The following is an 18,422-nucleotide window of genomic DNA, read 5'->3' on the forward strand; positions in this document are numbered from 1 at the left end:
AGCAATGTGAAAGACTGGTGGAGAGCATGCCAAGACGCTTGAAATCTGTGATAAAAAATCTGGGTTATTCCACCAAATATAAATTTCCTAAGTTAAAACATTTCTGGGTTATTAAAATATTTTGACTTGGTTTCAAGATTATATCTCCTCCTGTTGCTTTGAAAGAATTGTAATGCTTTACATTAGTGTGTGTTATATATTTTTTTTATTAATTTTTATTTGCGACTTGCAATTAGAAACCGAAATCTTATTTTGCACTATATTTGCTTGCAATTTTTAAAATAAAGTTTTGAAGAAAGGAATTTTAGTGATTTGTACCAAATGTTTGTATGTGCCTTTCATCGTTGACCATTTGCGCAGCCGCAGTGAGTCGAGAATGATTCGCCCCCTTCCCCTCTCCCCCATTCCAATGTAAGATGGTGGTGTGAATATACTACCATACCACAGAGGATGATAGAAAAACCAAGGCGTTTTCTCAATACAACTACAATTGAATATAAACGCTGACTGAAATACAGTTGCCTGTTTGGCAGTTCAGAAAGATTATCAATCCCCGCCCCAGTTTGGTCAGAATAACCTTTGGAGTGGAATCCCAGCAAAAATAGACAAGGGTGAGTAACGTTATCCCACAAACTCTCGCCAGAAACTAACGTTAGCCGCCGGATAACTTGAAATGATTACAAAAGTATATATAGTTTTTGTACAGACCCATCATTCACACATAACTTAACATGTCTATGAAGTGTGACGTGTTCTAAGTGCAGGTGGAAATCACAAGGTTCGCCCAAAATGCTTGTCTTGGGGGAACTGTGAGTAAGAGAGTCGGAGGCTTTGCCGGGAAGGGATAGGCCGCACTGTCAGTTTTAAACGCCTTTTTTGTTGCTAGTGCTAAAGCTAACTAGCTTCTTAAAATATACTTTGTGTCTTGTGTTGAAATGTGTTAATTCTCAGATAAACGCAGTGTACACGAAACGTGTATTTTTGAACGTCGAAGTATCATCTGTTTTTCTTATTACATTTTCTTGATACTTTGCTAGAAACCGCATAGTGCAATAGCTAGCCAGCAATGGCTAGCCTACCAATAAGAATCATACTTAGTTCATCGGTAGCCCTAGTTGTGGTTACGTTGGCGTCACTTGACCGGCTTTTAGTTGTGCTGAAATCTGTGAAATATTTGCGTAGAGTTATTTGATTGTTTTTACAGGAATTTGCGTGATGTTGGTTAAGTGTGATGGTTAAATGTCCTTTCCAACTCTGAGCATGTAGTCATGTCCAGTGCGCACAATAGTAGCATGTCTTGAACTTGCCCTTGTCTATTGCCAATTATCCACACCCATCACAAAAAAACAAGTGTTTGTATTGACCAGTGTCAAGGCTTGACTTGGTCTGTTAAAATATAACCGCTAACGTATGATCTATTGAAAAATGACCGCTGTCTAACTGAGATTGTATATTCTAGATAGCTTGGTGCAGTAACGTTCACAATAAACTAAGACAAATCAGAGATGCTGGTGGTACAATCTTGGCTTGTATTCTTATCGGGTGCTCTGAACATGTATTCATATATTATGACGTAGGAGCCTGATTATAGTCCACGTGAACCCGTATTAGTTCAGTGCTATCTGGACCCAAATCCACAAGTGTTAAAACGCCAGAATATAGTTGTGAATTGATGCCATCATTGACAGCGTACCACCATTTTTCTCTGATCCTTACAACTGTTATTAAAGATTTGTGTAACTCAACCAAGCTAGACCAGAAGCTGCTGTTTCCATTTTTGGGCAGAACATAGTAAAGGAGAATGGCAAAGCGAAACATGGCCTTGTGAGTGTTTGAAGTTAGCACAGCCTCCCTTCACTCAGTCACATTGTTGACATTGTCGTGAACATTCTACAGATGACACAGCCATTTTGATGGTCTGTAGAAGAACTAAGGATAAATTACGCTATAGGGGCTTTGTTAAAGTAGGCAAATGTTTTGTAAAATTACGGCTTTGCCATCATCCAGTGATCAAATGTGCTTGGCAAGGTTTTCTCAAATGTAGTGGTTAGCTCTTCTCAATTTTAGATAGCTGGCTAATATTATGCTTAATTTAAAGTCAATCTGGAGAGATTTATATAATGGCAAAACGTTTTCACGCAAATGATTTGCCTGCCTTACGTATCATCTTATTTTTAAACCACAGTAATTCACTTTAGACCCTATCTTCATTAAGTATACATTGATTAGCCTGCTCAGTTTGGACTTCAGTCCCAAAAGGAACATACATTTATTTATTTTTGACAAAAACATTTGAAAAAATAAACAACCTGTGAATAAGCTACTTAAGATAATGCTGTCTACCTAACCCAGGGTCCGGTCTGCTTCTGCATTTACAGATATGGTCCCAGGACTGTTCTTCAGGTACTTGCAGAGAAGCTGCTTACGCCACTCCTGTGACATGACACAATAGTGATGCTGGCTGTCCTGAACTTACTTTGTTATTGTGGAGATAGACAAAGTGGCACCATTGTAATGTCTGTAGTGCTAATTGCAGCCGTTGTGTTGGTGCTGTCTGAAACGTTGGGAATCAGTGGGAAAGGGCCAAGGGCAGGGTTACAACGTCATCTTGGAAAGCTGTATAATGGAAAGTGTAACATTCAGTTGGTCTCTTCTGAATTGTTATTGCCAGATTCTCTCTCCTCTTTCTCTCTCTCTCTACCTTTCTTCTGTCTTTCTTCTGTCTCTCTCCCTTTCTTCTGTCTTTCTTCTGTCTCTCGCCCTTTCTTCTGTCTCTCTGTCTTTATCCATCAATTCAATTTCAATTTAAATGACTTCATTGGCAAGGGAAACATTTGTTTACATTGCTGCAGCACAGGGAAAAAAAGCCAATGTTCAAATAGTTATGAGTTGGCCGTGTTCCCATGGCGTGTCTCCCTTTCTTTCCACTTCTCTCTGGCACTCATTGGCACAGAGTCATTGTTGACACCTGATACTGATCCCATTGAGAACTCCTCTCCTTGTTTCTGCAAGCTGCCTTGCTAAACCTTTATACATTGAGAAGAGGCTGTGTCTGGCCAGTGAGGATGTCCCCTAAAACGCACAACCTCAAGGAATCTCCAGACACAGCCAAGGTTGGCTCCGCCCACTGAGGTAAATCAGCAGGGACAGTCAGGATTTTGGTATTTTCCTGGGACATTTTTACGATCATTTAGCAGACAGTTTAATCAAATTCAACTTCCACTTTTTTGTTCACCTCTGTGTCCCTGAAAACAAACCCACCATCATGTTGTTGCTAGCACCATACTGTTCCCATTGAGCTCCAAGGACCAGGGATATGTGTGTGTGCAATGTCCACACCAGACAGCTGCTATGTTTTCGCCAGTTTGTCTGATGTGTAAAGCCTAGAGTCTTTTCCATCATCAACGATCAAAGATGGTATTCTTGATGACGTTGAATTGCGTTTGTGCTTGGATACTAATATTGTCAACCACTGGACGGTAATGTCTTGTTGAGGATGTACCACAACAAACATGCCTTGTCCTCATTGTCACATTTCCCCCCCTTAATGATGGATTTGGGCTTTGTTTTGCCTTAATGAACTGTGTGATGACAGACCCTGTTTGAGAAAGTATGCTAAAATTTTTAAGGTGTAATGCCTAGGACACATTTTCCAGAGCAGATGGCCCTTTCAGGGCAGAAGCTCTCGTATGTTATTTTAGCAAAGCCACATTTTCTCAAGGACATGCTAGGCAAGCGCTCCATTAACAGCATGCATTTATGGATCAGTGGAAACCACTTCCTTTTGCCTGTGATTTGGGTTTATTTACATTTGCGCTGTAAATGGCATTCTGTTCACTATATTGTGCATTGTTTTTAATGCAGGAAATACGGTTCTGTATGGAATGCAACCTGAACCCTAGCTAGAACATTAGTTTTTCTAGGGCCTATGGTTTTCCCAGGCTTCTTTCTCTCCTTCCAACCCTGCTCCCGACTGAGGCCCAGCGATTCCTGTGTCCTTATGGGAACCCAGGAGCTGTCTGTTTACATCCCGGTTGGTCTAGTAACAGCAGAGGGGTGTCCTTTCCAGGTTGTCCGTGGTGATGTGGTACGGTCAGAAGAGCCAAATTACAGCTTTCCGTAATCCCCATAAAGTGTGCTAATTTTAAATAGTTTTTGGGGTGGGCATTTTGTTCTTTATTGGATAGACTGCAGGGAAACGGAGGTCCCTCGCTGGAAGCATGAGGCTGGATGCAGTCCCCTGCTGCAGCAGTACATGTGCATTGGAGGCAGCCCCCAGTCCGCCTGGCCCTGGCCCCCCCCCCCCCCGACCCATGGCTATATTTTGACCGGGGCTCGCTGGAATGTGTGTCACTGGCCCTGGTTAGAAGTACTGTACTATATTTGCCGGGCCGACACCTATAGAGTCTGTGGTTTAATTCAACTCCGGACTTCCAGTGTTGAAGGGATCTGTGTTTTGTTGCTGTACTGAACGGACCGTACGGTACTCTGCTGATTGGTTCCAGTCCAGGAGGAGGTCTGGGGTCGTCACCCGCTCCTCTGAACCTTCTTATTAACCCTAAGCTGAAATCTAACCACACCGATAATCACATTTATAATCCTTGCACGTGCATCTGTGTCGTCTGATGAATGGGATTCATGGATTCAACCCGCATATTTTTGTTATCCCGTACTTATTTTCACGTTCAGGGTGACATCCTAAGCCTTAATGATCTTGACTCGTGTCTTGTCCGCAGCTCAAGGTCCAGTTAGTTTGTGTTCCTGAGTGTCCAAAGGCTCTGGCAAAAACACAACGGGCACTCAGCAGTCAGCATGCGAGAACAAAATGATTCTTTTCTCTTTTCAGGCCGTCCACCAAACCTCCTGGGGTCATGGGTGTCAAAGCTTTAGAGGTCTTACACTCTATGTGAGCATGAGTCGTAATTGTCCATGTAATTGTTCTTGCAGGGATCCCCATATCAGGAGAACATTGAGGGGCTTTAATTAGACATCCAGATACCTGGCAACTTGTCAGAGGTTTGCCCTTCCTTTGGTAGGTTACCCTCCTTGTCTAGACAGCCTGGCGGGTTCGGCTGACAGACGGACAGTCTCTACCATGTCTGCAGACTGGGATCTGCAGAACGCATGTTATTTGGAAGTTGGTCCTCCCTGGGTGCTGGGCCTGGTGACCCTACATGCAGAGCAGGTGTGAGGGAAGGTGGCGCAGGGAGCTCAGAGTTCACCCTGGTTTCTTTAAACGCTGGCACTGCCTCACTTCACGCTGACCACAGGACAGAGTATATTTAGAACCCGCCCGTGTGTGTATGTGTGTGTTGGCGCCGTTGTCATGGCAAGCTGAATCCTGAGCTCCATACTTCAGTAAACATGTAAATCTTTACAGTGAGAAACAAGAAGGAGCGAGTTCCATGTCGGCCTAATCCTTCCTATTCAGTTCAGTGTTTTCTCTTTAAACTTCAAGGCGGAACAGACTCAGTTGTCTGTCTGTATGCTGTTAGACTGTTTACACAAGTAGACCATTTTAGATGTCAAGTGTTAGATGAGAAACAGTCCTGACCCGGCCCGGTTAAGAGTCGGCCTGAAATGGTCCTGTTCTGATCTTAATCCAGTACAGCCAGAACAGAACTGGCCTCCCTTCAGTGCCTGACTCCTCTCTAGGTTTCTTCCTAGGTTCTGACGCTACTTGGGTGTTTGTCCTAGCCACTTCGCATCAGTATCTTGTTGTTGCTTGTTCTTTGGGGTTTCAGGCAGGGTATCTGTGAGACCACTTTGTGACAACTGCTGATGAAAAAAAGGACAAAATAAAATAAATGTGATTTAATTTATCTGCTCTCTCTGTTTAAAATAAACTTTGACATCATATGTTTTTGGTGCTCTGGGCCTCTTCCAGCGTCTCCATTGTGGTCCTGTTGGGTTAATGGTCTGACATGCGGTCGGTGTTGAACATGCTGTGGTATTAGGGAACCGTCTGTTTGGCACGTTGCCCAGCGGGTCGCCTGTGTGTTCACAGACTCTGCCAGCAAGTTCAAATATCATGAAACATAATGGAGATGTCGTCACCACCCATGGTCCTGGCCTCGTGCCATCGCCCCTACCCAATGCCAAATATTTTCCAGACACTTTTTCAGTTTTACAGTTTTGAAGAGGTCTAACCAAAGGATGTACAATGAGTTGCCCTGGCAACAAAAATAACAACCCAGCAAGCACAAAACAAAGAAATGGCAGGTGGTTCATGCATGATCTTTGCATTCACACCTTCAGATACCATGAGATAGCTGATTGTTTGTCGTTACTGTAGATCACATTGAGGTGAATATCTGTTTGTCGTTACTGTAGATCACATTGAGGTGAATATCTGTTTGTCGTTACTGTAGATCACATTGAGGTGAATATCTGTTTGTCGTTACTGTAGATCACATTGAGGTGAATATCTGTTTGTCGTTACTGTAGATCACATTGAGGTGAATATCTGTTTGTCGTTACTGTAGATCACATTGAGGTGAATATCTGTTTGTCGTTACTGTAGATCACATTGAGGTGAATATCTGTTTGTCGTTACTGTAGATCACATTGAGGTGAATATCTGTTTGTCATTACTGTAGATCACATTGAGGTGAATATCTGTTTGTTTAAAAAATGTGTTCACCTTTGCACATAATACTGTTTCGGAGTCAATGTCTCTGCGCGCTTTGGGTGTTTCTGTGCGTGAGGCCTGCATATTAGCTAGGAAGGACTTTTAAATCTCTTTTGGGGACTGTTTCTAACAATGAGTGGTTTTGTTCTAATCCCTGGCCTTCTCTTTCCTCTCCAGCCCTGCTGTGCTGCTGCTCGCCCGCCCGCACGCACTTTCTGTCCGTCTCTTGGTTTTCCCCCAGGATGTCCTGCAGTCCAGAGGTTAAAGACGTGGACCCCATGGAGTGTCCTCTGTGCATGGAGCCCCTGGAGATTGACGACGTCAACTTCTTCCCCTGCACCTGCGGGTACCAGATCTGCCGATTCTGCTGGCATCGCATCCGCACAGATGAGAACGGCCTCTGCCCCGCCTGCAGAAAGGTCACCCTCCCCGCACCTGACCTCTTCTGTTATAAGATACTGCAGATTTTTCCATTAATTTACTTCCCATCATGCTTAGGGTCTTGCTCATATGCTGGACTGGCTCGTAGGCAACCGTGGCTGGAAGAGATCTCCATTACTGTTAAACAGGAGTGATTGTTGGAGCGCGTCCGACGGGATCTTCAGTCTCTAAGACTGTCTCAATCACCAGATCTCGACCCGCTTGAACACTTGTGGAACAGCACCTGAGGGTGTTCTCCGTTAACAGAACATATGATGGGGGTTCTAGTGGAGGAATGTCACATCCCTCCCTAGAGTTCCCCAGGTCACATGCTCGTGGTGGTCCTAACTCGTAACGAACAATCTTCCTTCCTGAGACTTTGTCTTTAGTGACATTCCCAGATCATTTATTTCCTTAGAAAACACCTGTTTTGCTGTTGGTCCATCGTTTTTTTAATTTTTTATATCACAGTATGGTGAGCAACTTAACGTTGTATTTTAGTCATTTACAGTACTTACAGTAGTGAGTGCAAACATTTCCGACCTCGTACTCTGTGAGAATCGGACATCTCGTCCACTGGCGTTACAACTACTGTGCCAACTGACATAATCACCTACCAACACTACCAAAATCACTGACCCTCCCTTTAAAAGACATCTCATGTTAGCTTCTACAGGAACACATATAACCACGCCCAAATACATACCACACACACACACACACACAAAGCCATAACGCTGTGCAAGCTGTGAGCATTTCTTTTCGTTACCTGGCTAGTAGAGGGAGATGTTTTGAATCGTATATTTGAATGACCTTCAGAGATTTGGTAACAGAACTGGGATCACACTGGGAATTTCCTGTGGGGTTCTGAGCCTCCTAAGGGTTCTGCTCAGAACCAGGCACCTGTCAGAGGTTCTACCACACAGTAAAGGAACACTGTACCGTCTCTCTTCTCATCCTCTTTTTCTGTCAGCAGTGCCCTTTCTCTTCCCTCCAGCTGGCTCGTCTGTTATTTGGTTGATTGAAATGTCTCCAGTGTTGTTTCCCAAAGGCACAGGCTAAATGACTCAAATGTCAAATGGAATAACCTCAATAGTTCTAAGCATCAGTGGTTGTGAGTTTGTGGATTCTGAGGTCTGTTTTTGCCCACAGCCTTACCCAGAGGACCCGGCGGTGTACAAGCCCCTGTCAGCTGAGGAGCTGCAGAGGATAAGGAACGAGAAAAAGGCCAAACAGGTAACACTATGACTGTCTGACTGACATACTCTGTGACTGGCTGACTCTGTGGTTGGCTGACTGCCTTACTCAGTTAGACTGAACTTTATTTTCATTGAACGATACGAGTACAGTGCAACGAAATGCAGTTAGCCTCCAACCAGAAGTGCAAATAGAAGAGGGCAGGAAATGTACAAGTGTTAAGTAAAGTGCAATGTATAGATGTGCAATGAAGGCACATAGGGGAGGGCAGACAATGTACAAGTATTAAGTATAATGTATGTACAAGAGGGAATGAATAGTTGTGTGATGAGGCAAATGCAAGCACAAGTGGCAATTCTGACTGTGCAATCGAGCAAGTTTGGAGGTGTAAGGTAGTCTGTGCAACTGTAAATGGAACATTTCCTTTGTAAATAATGCATTCCAAGATGTTATGGTTGAAAACCGTGTGTTGGCACTCGGTTCCTATTAGTGCTAAACTTTTTTGACCAGAGTCCTAATGGAGTGGATGGAACTGGGTCAATGATGTGTGGGACCCGGTCGTTTGGGACATAGCCGATGTATTTTAACTATGGAAAATCCCACTGATTAATTATTCACTGAGTTGACCATGAGTCAAAAAATTTGTTAATGATTTCAGGTGGAGAAGAAACAGAAGGTGACGGAGAACAGGAAGCACCTGGCCAGCGTCCGGGTGGTGCAGAGGAACCTGGTGTTTGTAGTGGGGTTGTCGCAGAGACTGGCTGATCCTGAGGTAGGTACTGTCTTCACGTTCCCACCCGCAGAATCTCAGTAGTTTTCCGGCCCCTGTCCGGGTTTCTCCCGGCCGCTGGTTTGGAAGCATTCGCTGATTTGTAATATTCCACACTCTGAGGTGTTGACAACAAACATGATTTCCTGGAAAATGTGAAGAGAAGTGTTTGGAATGACATCTGCTTTTAGATTTTATCAAGGAGACCCTCCATCTTAACTCCTTCACATCTACTGGATTGGTTGAACAATGCTGTGCAGAATGTCTCCAGACAGTTATTTTGCTTTTCGTTAAGACCAGTATGTTGGGTATTGCGTTTCAGGCATTCCTTCACGCTATGTTAGTAATACTCAGCAAATCGTTAGCTTGTAGAGAACGGCTATGTTATGACGTGAAGTAAGCAGTGTGGATGAAGTGCTTCATTTTCCATCTGTGGTGTAAATCACTCATGAATGTTGCATCATTAGACTTCATAGGTTGTAATCACATTACTTGATTTTTTTACTTGAAGTTGTAGAAGCTGATAGCATTATATTCTCCTGGTCCTCAGGTCTGGCCTTGAAAGCCATACAAATGGGTGCATGGATTTCAGTTTCCCTCTAGGGGACCAAGCCTGGTCTTGTTCTCTTTGACATGTTTTGTATTAGCTAGTTGTCATCTGGTTATCTGCCTCGGAAGCGGCCGACTTTAAAAACATAAGCCTGTGGAAACAGACAGCTCAGCCTCCACAGTAGCGCGCTGTTTGATGTCAACCCAGCAGCATTCTCTGCCTGACGACATCCATTGCGACGTCACGCCACATGAGTAGCTAAGAACATGTTATTAGTGTCTTTATTGCTAAATGGAATCTCCACCAGCCCCTCTTGCAGTAGCAAAGAAGACACTGAGCTGTTCGGATGTTCTAAGATTCTAGAATTACAATCTCATTCTAGGATTGTAACTCATGTGAATAGATTTGGTTCTCCACATTCTTCCACTGATTGCCTCTGTTGGATCACATACACTAGCAAGCAGATATTCACCCATTAAACCTAGCACACTCGCACCCACAAACTGGCACGTTCCATAGTGTTTATGTCCTGGATGGTACTGCCCCCTTTGAGGGTGAAGGGGGGCAGAGAGGGAGGGAGTTGGGTTGATGAGGATTAGGACACAAGAAGAGAGACAGTTTGAATGGTGGTGGGAGAGTGTTGGTCGTACAAAAAAAAACAAATGTCCGGTGTTTGGTCACAGTGGACCGAGAGTGACCAGAATGTCAAATAGTAGCCAGAGAAACCATAACAAAACCAGTGCTTTGCCCGGGTGCCCTGTGCTTCACTGAAACAAATATCCACTCCTTCGTATAGTGAAATATACTGTTTAGGGATAGGCAGGCAATTTGTTGACCCCACAACACAGCATTGACTTGGAAACCAATAACCAATTCCTTTTGTCTTTTTCAACAAGGAGCAGGTCCTTAAGAAAAGAATTGGCTTAGGTGTAGGCTGCTGAATATGCCTTTAACTTCTGCTTATGGGATTATACAGCAGCCGATATTTCCACCATATGTAATCATTGTTTGCATGCTTTTCATCGGGTTTCAGAGATTCTTTCATCACCTTTCAGAAGCCAAGAGACTTTGAGCTTTTAATTCCCAGGTTTTGCCTTCTGATTGGGCCTCCTCTGTTTACCGACTTCATTAGACAAATCCTTGTGCGGCTCCCATCCAAAGCCTTCCGTTGCAAAGCACCAGAGCCTTAACAACACAACATGTACCAGAACCAAACGCTGTCATGTTAATGGATTATCACACTGTGGTTAGCCTCAAACCCCAGAATAATGCTTTTATCCTCCCTCGATTCAGGTCCTTAGTAGGTCAGTTGATGGAGCATGGCACTTGAAATGCCAGTGTCGGCTGTTTGATCCCGGAGACTAGGGATGCGCCGATTCCACTTTTTAATTGACAATACCGATTCTGGGTACTGAACTTTGAGTATCTGCCGATACCGTGTACAGATCCAATACTGCCATTTTCATTGGGTTGAAATGTGCTATGATTGCCATAATACTTGTACTTGACTGTCATGCAAGTTTCTATTCACGTCTGGCTCAGTATTATCCTACAGTTTAAAGGGGACCTTACATAATTTTAACATCATCAGATCTTATTATTTTTCACTCCATGGAAACTCCAAGGTAGAGCAAGGCTTTTGTGAAAATTCAATGGCAGTGACAAACTGACGATTTTCCAAACTGGGATTTTCTTATTGTTGTTTAGTTTAAATCATACAATTCCCACTGAATAGGTACGTTTAGCATCATCCAATCATCACATAATCAAAGTGGCACTAGATTAACTTTAGGAGATGGCCTACCTGGCTAATCAATTCTAATGGAATTAAAAGGAAAGGCTGTACAGGGAGGCTTGCTCTTTGGCTACGGTTTCGAAATTAAATCTTTAAGTGTTCAATTCACAATTAGTTTGGCATTAGCTAGCTGGCGTTGGCTAGAGCAATCTTCTTTGCTGCAACTCATTGAAACAGTTGCTTTTCTAAGTTTGCAACTACTTGATTTACTAGTAATAATAATACATTATATTTATATAGCGCTTTTCAGGGACCCAAAGGCGCTGTACAAAAGTGAAATGGAACAGAAAACAAACAGAAACAGAAAATACTATGAGAAAACAAAGATTGAGAGTGTGGGATTTGGCGTGGCTACGGGTGGGTGATTTTGAACAGATGAGTCTTGATGCGTTGCTGGAAGATGGGGAAGTGCCTGTTTCAAGTGTTTACAGCTTATTAGTATGTTAGTGAACGTGTTGAGTGATACAGGATTACCAAGTTCAAGTGTCCTCATTCATCTGAGGATTTGGCCGTTCTGTGAAATCTGAGGAAAAATAAGTTTTGAAGAGTATCCAAAGGTTACTCTAGGTTGTCAGAATTTAAATCACGCCTTTTAAAGGTCCTCGGGCGTGGTGCAAGTGGGTTATTTGTTGTGACATTGAGATCCATAATATCTATTCCACGGGCCAAAAGTCCAAGGCATGATTTGAGGCACAGCGTAGGTCCGGAGACATGTTGGACAAAACCCACTGAATCAACTCTGAATGAATACTGAAGTGGCCAAAAATTCTGTGAATGGCCCTGGAGTCTGTGACTAATAGACTAGCTGTGGTAAATGATTGAGTTGCCTGCATATCATCCATGACTAAAACCCTCAAAAGACAGAAACCTAGTCATTTGTTTGAATAAGTTGATAATTGGGATCATAGATTTATTAGCAACGTCTCTGCCTTTGCGGAATCAAATTCATCTGGCTTGAGTCAGGGTTCGTGCAGCCCATTCATATCCATTTTACGATCAGTGATTTGTTAGTTGACTTTGACTGCCTTTGAAGCAAGGGCTCCATCGTTAAGTAATGCATTTTGAGATGCAGGCTGTTATTAATGTTATTTCTTCATTACTGAAATGGAGGAGAGCTTTATTGTGGGGAACTTTGATGTGGTTAAAGACACCTTGTGGGTCACTTTGCTCCATGTGGGTCTCAGTCTCATTGGAGAAAAGTGGGCTCACTACTCTGGCTATGCTAGCGACACACGCCTCTAAGCTAGCAGGTTGGCTAACAGCCTCCTGCCATGTTTGCTCCCACATCCTATTTGTTTCTTGGTTAATATTTATGATAACAATCCTCTTATGCTCACTAATGCGTTGTTTTATATTAAAACAATTTTGTTTTGGATCTGCTTGAGTATGTTTTCAATAGCCAGACTACAAAGCCCAACAGTCCCCCTTTGTTTGTCTGTCCATCCCAGGTATTGAAGAGACCGGAGTATTTTGGAAAGTTTGGGAAGATCCACAAAGTGGTCATCAATAACAGCACATCATATGCAGGCTCACAGGTATGGAACTTATTGACCTAATTACCATTGTGGCTGATTTAATTGATTGGTTTGTTCATTTGTTGGTTGTGTAATTTATTTGATTGGTTGCTTGGTTGGTGGGTTTGTTTGTTGACTGTTTGATTTGATTGGTTGGTGGGTTAATGTATTGATTGGTTTGCAAATAATTTGGTTAATTGTTTAGGTTGACTGGTCTTTATTTTTATGTAGGGCTGCAACACCTAATCGATAAAAAAACAATAATCACATTTTTATTTATTCTATTCGATTAATAAATGAGTCTTAGTAATCGGGAGATTCATCGATTATCAAAATAGTTGTTACTTACAGCTCTATAGTTATGATTAATTTGATTAGATTAGATTCAACTTTTTCATTGAACAGTACAAGTACAGTACAACAAAATGCAGTTAGCATCTAACCAGAACTGCAAATATAAGAGGGCATACAATTTGAATTTACAAGTATTAAGTGTATGTATATTACAAGTGGAATGTATAGATGTTCAATGAAGGCAAATGCAGTACAAATGGCAATACTAAATGTGCAATAAGGCAAATAGAGGAGGGCAGTCCTTTCACAAGTATTAAGTATAGTGTATGTTACAAGTGGGATAATAGTATTAAGTATAGTGTATGTTACAAGCGGGATAATAGTATTAAGTATAGTGTATGTTACAAGGGGGATAATAGTATTAAGTATAGTGTATGTTACAAGGGGGATAATAGTATTTAGTATAGTGTATGTTACAAGGGGGATAATAGTATTTAGTATAGTGTATGTTACAAGGGGGATAATAGTATTTAGTATAGTGTATGTTACAAAGGGGATAATAGTATTAAGTATAGTGTATGTTACAAGGGGGATAATAGTATTTAGTATAGTGTATGTTACAAGGGGGATAATAGTATTTAGTATAGTGTATGTTACAAGGGGGATAATAGTATTTAGTATAGTGTATGTTACAAGGGGGATAATAGTATTAAGTATAGTGTATGTTACAAGGGGGATAATAGTTCTGCGGGTACAAGTGGCAATTCTAAATGGCGTTCTAGATGTGCAATCAAGGCAAATTGAATGTGCAAGGTGCATGTGCAAATGAAATGCAGGGATGGCAGAAGTGATGTTCTCGAGGTAGACACCTACCTTTAACAACTGAAAACGTTCATTATCAGGCTTTGCAAGGCAGTGTTAGAGTAGTACAAAGGGAGTAGTGCATCATGGTCCCTGAGAGGCGGGGAGGTATGGTTAGTGATGGGTCACAGAGTTCAGCAGGGTTACAGCAGATGGAAAGAAACTGTTCCTGAGCCTGCTGGTGTGAGAACATAGAGACCTGTACTGCCTGCCTGGTGGTAGGGGGGCAAACAGTTTGGGGCATGGATGTGAAGGGTCTCTGGTGTTGCTGCACTCCCTACGCAGACACTGCTTCCGCTGGAGGTCTATGATGGCACCAGTGATGTTCTGGGCTGTTTTCAACCCACGTTACAGGGCCTTCCGGTCAGATACAGAGCAACCGCTAAACGGCACTGTGGCGCAGTTTGTCAGAATGCTCTCGATTGTGCAGCGGTAAAAGTTGAGAGGACAGGCGGACAGACGGGCCTTCTTCAGCCTGCTCGAAAAGTACAGGTGCTGCTGCAGATGTTTGACCAGGTCTGAGGTGTTGAGGTCCAGGGTCAACTGGCTGACATGTCCACTCTTCCACTGATATGTTGATCATCTCGTTCTCTTCTCCAGGGTCCCAGTGCCAGTGCATATGTCACTTACCTCCGTTCAGAGGATGCCCTCCGAGCCATTCAGTCTGTGAACAACGTAATAGTAGATGGTAGAACACTGAAGGTAAGCTCTAAAAGACAGCCTGTGGAGCCCTTTCTACATATAACTCCATTTTGTCCAAAAATCTTTACTTCAACCCGTTAAACATCTCTTTAACTCAAGAATGCTACAGCCAATGTCAGTGAGCACTTGTTTCGGATCAGACAAAAGCTGCATCCAGATTAGTTTTTTTGACAAGGATCGCAACAAACAATAATCTTAATTTTAGCTAACACAAATGTCCACATTATTTTCTAATCAGTCTAACAATCCACATTTTTCCAGTGTACAGTAGGATCACAGCAATCAAAACGCACAATCTTCTATTTTTCCTCATACTTTGCTAACCTAAGAAGAACAATTTAATGTAAATGTGTCAGCTTATTCACAAAAGCGAAAGTTGTTTTCTAATAAATGCAGTGCCTTGCAAAAGTATTCAAAACCCTGAAATGTTCTTTCATATTTTCTGAATTAAAAATAGTAAATCTAAATGTATAAGTCCAAAGAGCATTCTACAGAAAGATGTACCATCTGGAAGCACAAGTGAACCATCTTCCATGTGTGGCACAAAACCACGTTATAAACACACACTACGTCCCTACAGTAAAGTAAATTAATCAACACAAAAGCCAAAGCCACAACGTTGTGGTGACTCAAGAACAAAAGGGCAAAGGTCCCACTCTGGCCCAGTCAAGGTCCTGATCTCAATCCTGTTAAGAATGTGTGGTTCTGTTTGAAGATTGCGGTCCACAAGCATCCTCAAACCTACATGAACAACCTGGAGTCTTTCAAGAAGAATGGGCCAAAACTGTTATTGCAGGGGAACGGGGTCCCATTGAGTGTTATGCTGCAGAGATGAAATACTTTTGCTTTTTACCAACATTTCCAATCGAACATTTATAATTCAGTAGGATTTGAGATCGGTTGAGTGTCTGAATACTTTTGCGGGGCGCTGTTTAAGCAATCTCTTCCTATTTCCAAGTCTCCATCATTTAGACTATATTTAAACCAATTTAGGGATGAGTAAATTGCAGGCTTCTTTAAGGACACATACTGTATTCTCTGCAGGCTTCTTTAAGGACACATACTGTATTCTCTGCAGGCTTCTTTGAGGACACATACTGTATTCTCTGCAGGCTTCTTTAAGGACACATACTGTATTCTCTGCAGGCTTCTTTGAGGACACATACTGTATTCTCTGCAGGCTTCTTTAAGGACACATACTGTATTCTTTGCAGGCTTCTTTAGGCACTACTAAGTACTGCAGTTACTTTCTAAAGAGCATGCAGTGTCCTAAGCCTGACTGTATGTATCTACATGAGCTGGGGGACGAGGCGGCCAGCTTCACTAAAGAGGAGATGCAGGTAAGAGGAATGAAATGCTTAGCAAGGCTCTTTCAATTTAACCTTTCCTGTCCTCCCTGTCCCCTTCCCGTCTGAACTCCTTGTAGAAGTCTTGGAGAAGTCTTCCTTGTCAAGAAGGGTTAAGAAGTAGGCAAGGGAAATAAGGCTGAGGTTCATGATTGCAGTAGTACACATCGTTTCTGCTGGTTTCGTACCGTTGTTTTGTCCGTCTTTCAGGCGGGGAAGCACCAGGAGTATGAGCAGAAGCTGCTGCAAGATCTGTATAAGAACCCTGTATTTACCACCCAGGCCTCCGGAGGGGAGAAGACCAAGAGCTCCAAACCCAGCTCTTTACAAAGGTAGACTAATGACAATCCCACCTCTTTACAGATGTAGGCTAATGACTATCCCACCTCTTTACATATGTAGGCTAATGACTATCCTAGCTCTTTACAAAGGTAGACTAATGACAATCCCAGCTCTTTACAAAGGTAGACTAATGACAATCCCACCTCTTTACAGATGTAGGCTAATGACTATCCTAGCTCTTTACAGATGTAGGCTAATGACTATCCTAGCTCTTTACAGATGTAGGCTAATGACTATCCTAGCTCTTTACAGATGTAGGCTAATGACTATCCTAGCTCTTTACAGATGTAGGCTAATGACTATCCTAGCTCTTTAAAATCTTTGATTAAAAACAATCCCAGCCCTTCATTCAAGTAGACATATTTTTCATAATCTTAGTCTTCATATGAGAGATCCAGATATTGATTTGTGGTACCTCCTCTGTCCCACTGGATTTCTTGAATTATGCTCTTTGCTCTTGCTTCATTGCTGTGTTCTTACCTGCATATATCCCCTTGTGTCTCTCTTTCTCCCATATCTCTCCCTCACCCAGATCAAACAGTAATAGCAGTCATGGCCAGGAGGTGTGGCCATCGTTACAACCCACAGGGAAGACGGCCAATGGCCTGTCCTCAGAGCACCGCAAGAGCCCGCCATTGGACGGCGGTGGTTCTGATTCAGAACACATGGTATCAGACGGGCCAGAGTGTGATATCGGCCTGGGTTCTGGCCTGTCCCCTTTCTCCTCCAGCTGTGACCCCTCTAGGTGAACGATGACGTGACCCCTTGACCCAAATATGTTTAGGGAATCCTTGAATTTTGTGCCCTAGAGGCCGTGAGCCTGCCCACACCACGGTTTGACTGACGACAGGTGTTCATTGTGTTCTCCTCTGGTGTTTCAGCCCCAGTGACGTCCTGCCAGATGTCATCAGCAGTAGTATAGTCCAGCATGGGATTCTAGGCAACGGAGACTCCTCTGAACAACACAACCTGGTGAGAGCCACCAGCGTTCAATGTCCCCGGTACCTCCACAGACTGACAACAACAACGTTTTCCATGTTTTGGCAGTTGAGGAATTGACAAGATATCTTCACAGTCGCCTTATGTGAATCTACAGAGCCGTGGCACTTTTTCAGCCGTCTTCGTTAAATTGCTGTTTGTCGATGGGTTGTTTCAGGGATGTCTTTGAATAAACTAATCAGTGTTGCTGGCTAATGATTTATTTAGAGAGATGTTTTCGGATGATCCAATCAAGACTGACAATCCCCCCCCCCCCCCCATTTGCCTCTCTCCTCCCCCCAGCTCCCAGACTGTGACTCTCCATCGCCCCCTCCTGTCCATGCCGGCCCTCCTGGTTTCTCCAAACCCAGCCTAATGGCTCCCATCAGCGTGGCGTGCCTGACAGCGCGGTCTCCCTTCGAGGGGGCGGCCGCAGAGTCTCAGTCTCTCTTCTCGGACAACAGTAACTTCCGCCATCCAAACCCCATCCCCAGCACCTCCTCACGCAACCCCCAGCAGCAGGACAGCTGGCCCATGGCTCCGGAGCCACACAGCCTCTTCACCTCAGGTACTGTGGGAACATGACCACTAGGTAGACATATGTCCTGTTTATGTCCTTGATTTAATTAAGGCCAGACCAGGGATTCTTCTGAGAGTATCTTATTTGTGGATGAATGATGCTCCTTTTAAGTATTTTGTCTGAATATGACGTCACGGTCTCGTTCTTTCTCCCGCTCCTATCTGAATCCCCCTTGGCCACTTCTGAACTGCCTTCTCTGTCTCTCGTTTCTCTTTGTTTTCCTCGCTTTTCCTTTTTCTCTTACCTTTCTTTCCATTGTTCTCTCTCCAGACACCATCCCGGTATCGTCATCAACAGACTGGCAGGCAGCGTTTGGCTTCGGCTCGTCCAAACAGCAGACCTCAGAAGACGACCTGGGATTCGATCCGTTTGACATCACCCGTAAAGCCCTGGCGGACCTCATAGAGAAGGAGCTCAGTGTTCAGGACAGCCTCCCGTCCCTG

The 18,422-nt window shown here is 43.3% G+C and overlaps 1 protein-coding gene across 2 annotated transcripts in view; it reads left to right on the forward strand.

The window, feature by feature from the left end:
• The first annotated feature begins 355 nt into the window (after positions 1-355).
• cnot4b (CCR4-NOT transcription complex, subunit 4b) overlaps positions 356-18,422 on the forward strand; it is a 44,581-nt gene continuing 26,514 nt past the window's right edge. For both annotated transcript variants that reach the window (XM_034297025.1, XM_034297026.1), the window contains exons 1-12: positions 356-611; positions 6,809-7,050; positions 8,204-8,287; positions 8,907-9,020; positions 12,811-12,897; positions 14,632-14,733; positions 15,948-16,073; positions 16,290-16,411; positions 16,954-17,166; positions 17,303-17,393; positions 17,703-17,967; positions 18,250-18,422. The exon at positions 18,250-18,422 is cut by the window's right edge and continues 481 nt beyond it. In XM_034297025.1, the coding sequence (XP_034152916.1) occupies positions 6,874-7,050; positions 8,204-8,287; positions 8,907-9,020; positions 12,811-12,897; positions 14,632-14,733; positions 15,948-16,073; positions 16,290-16,411; positions 16,954-17,166; positions 17,303-17,393; positions 17,703-17,967; positions 18,250-18,422 (1,554 nt within the window). In that variant the 5' untranslated portion in view covers positions 356-611; positions 6,809-6,873. The remainder of the gene's footprint in view (positions 612-6,808; positions 7,051-8,203; positions 8,288-8,906; positions 9,021-12,810; positions 12,898-14,631; positions 14,734-15,947; positions 16,074-16,289; positions 16,412-16,953; positions 17,167-17,302; positions 17,394-17,702; positions 17,968-18,249) is intronic.

The sequence above is a fragment of the Esox lucius genome, chromosome 14 (genome assembly GCF_011004845.1).
Source record: "Esox lucius isolate fEsoLuc1 chromosome 14, fEsoLuc1.pri, whole genome shotgun sequence".
NCBI classification, from domain to species: domain Eukaryota; kingdom Metazoa; phylum Chordata; class Actinopteri; order Esociformes; family Esocidae; genus Esox; species Esox lucius.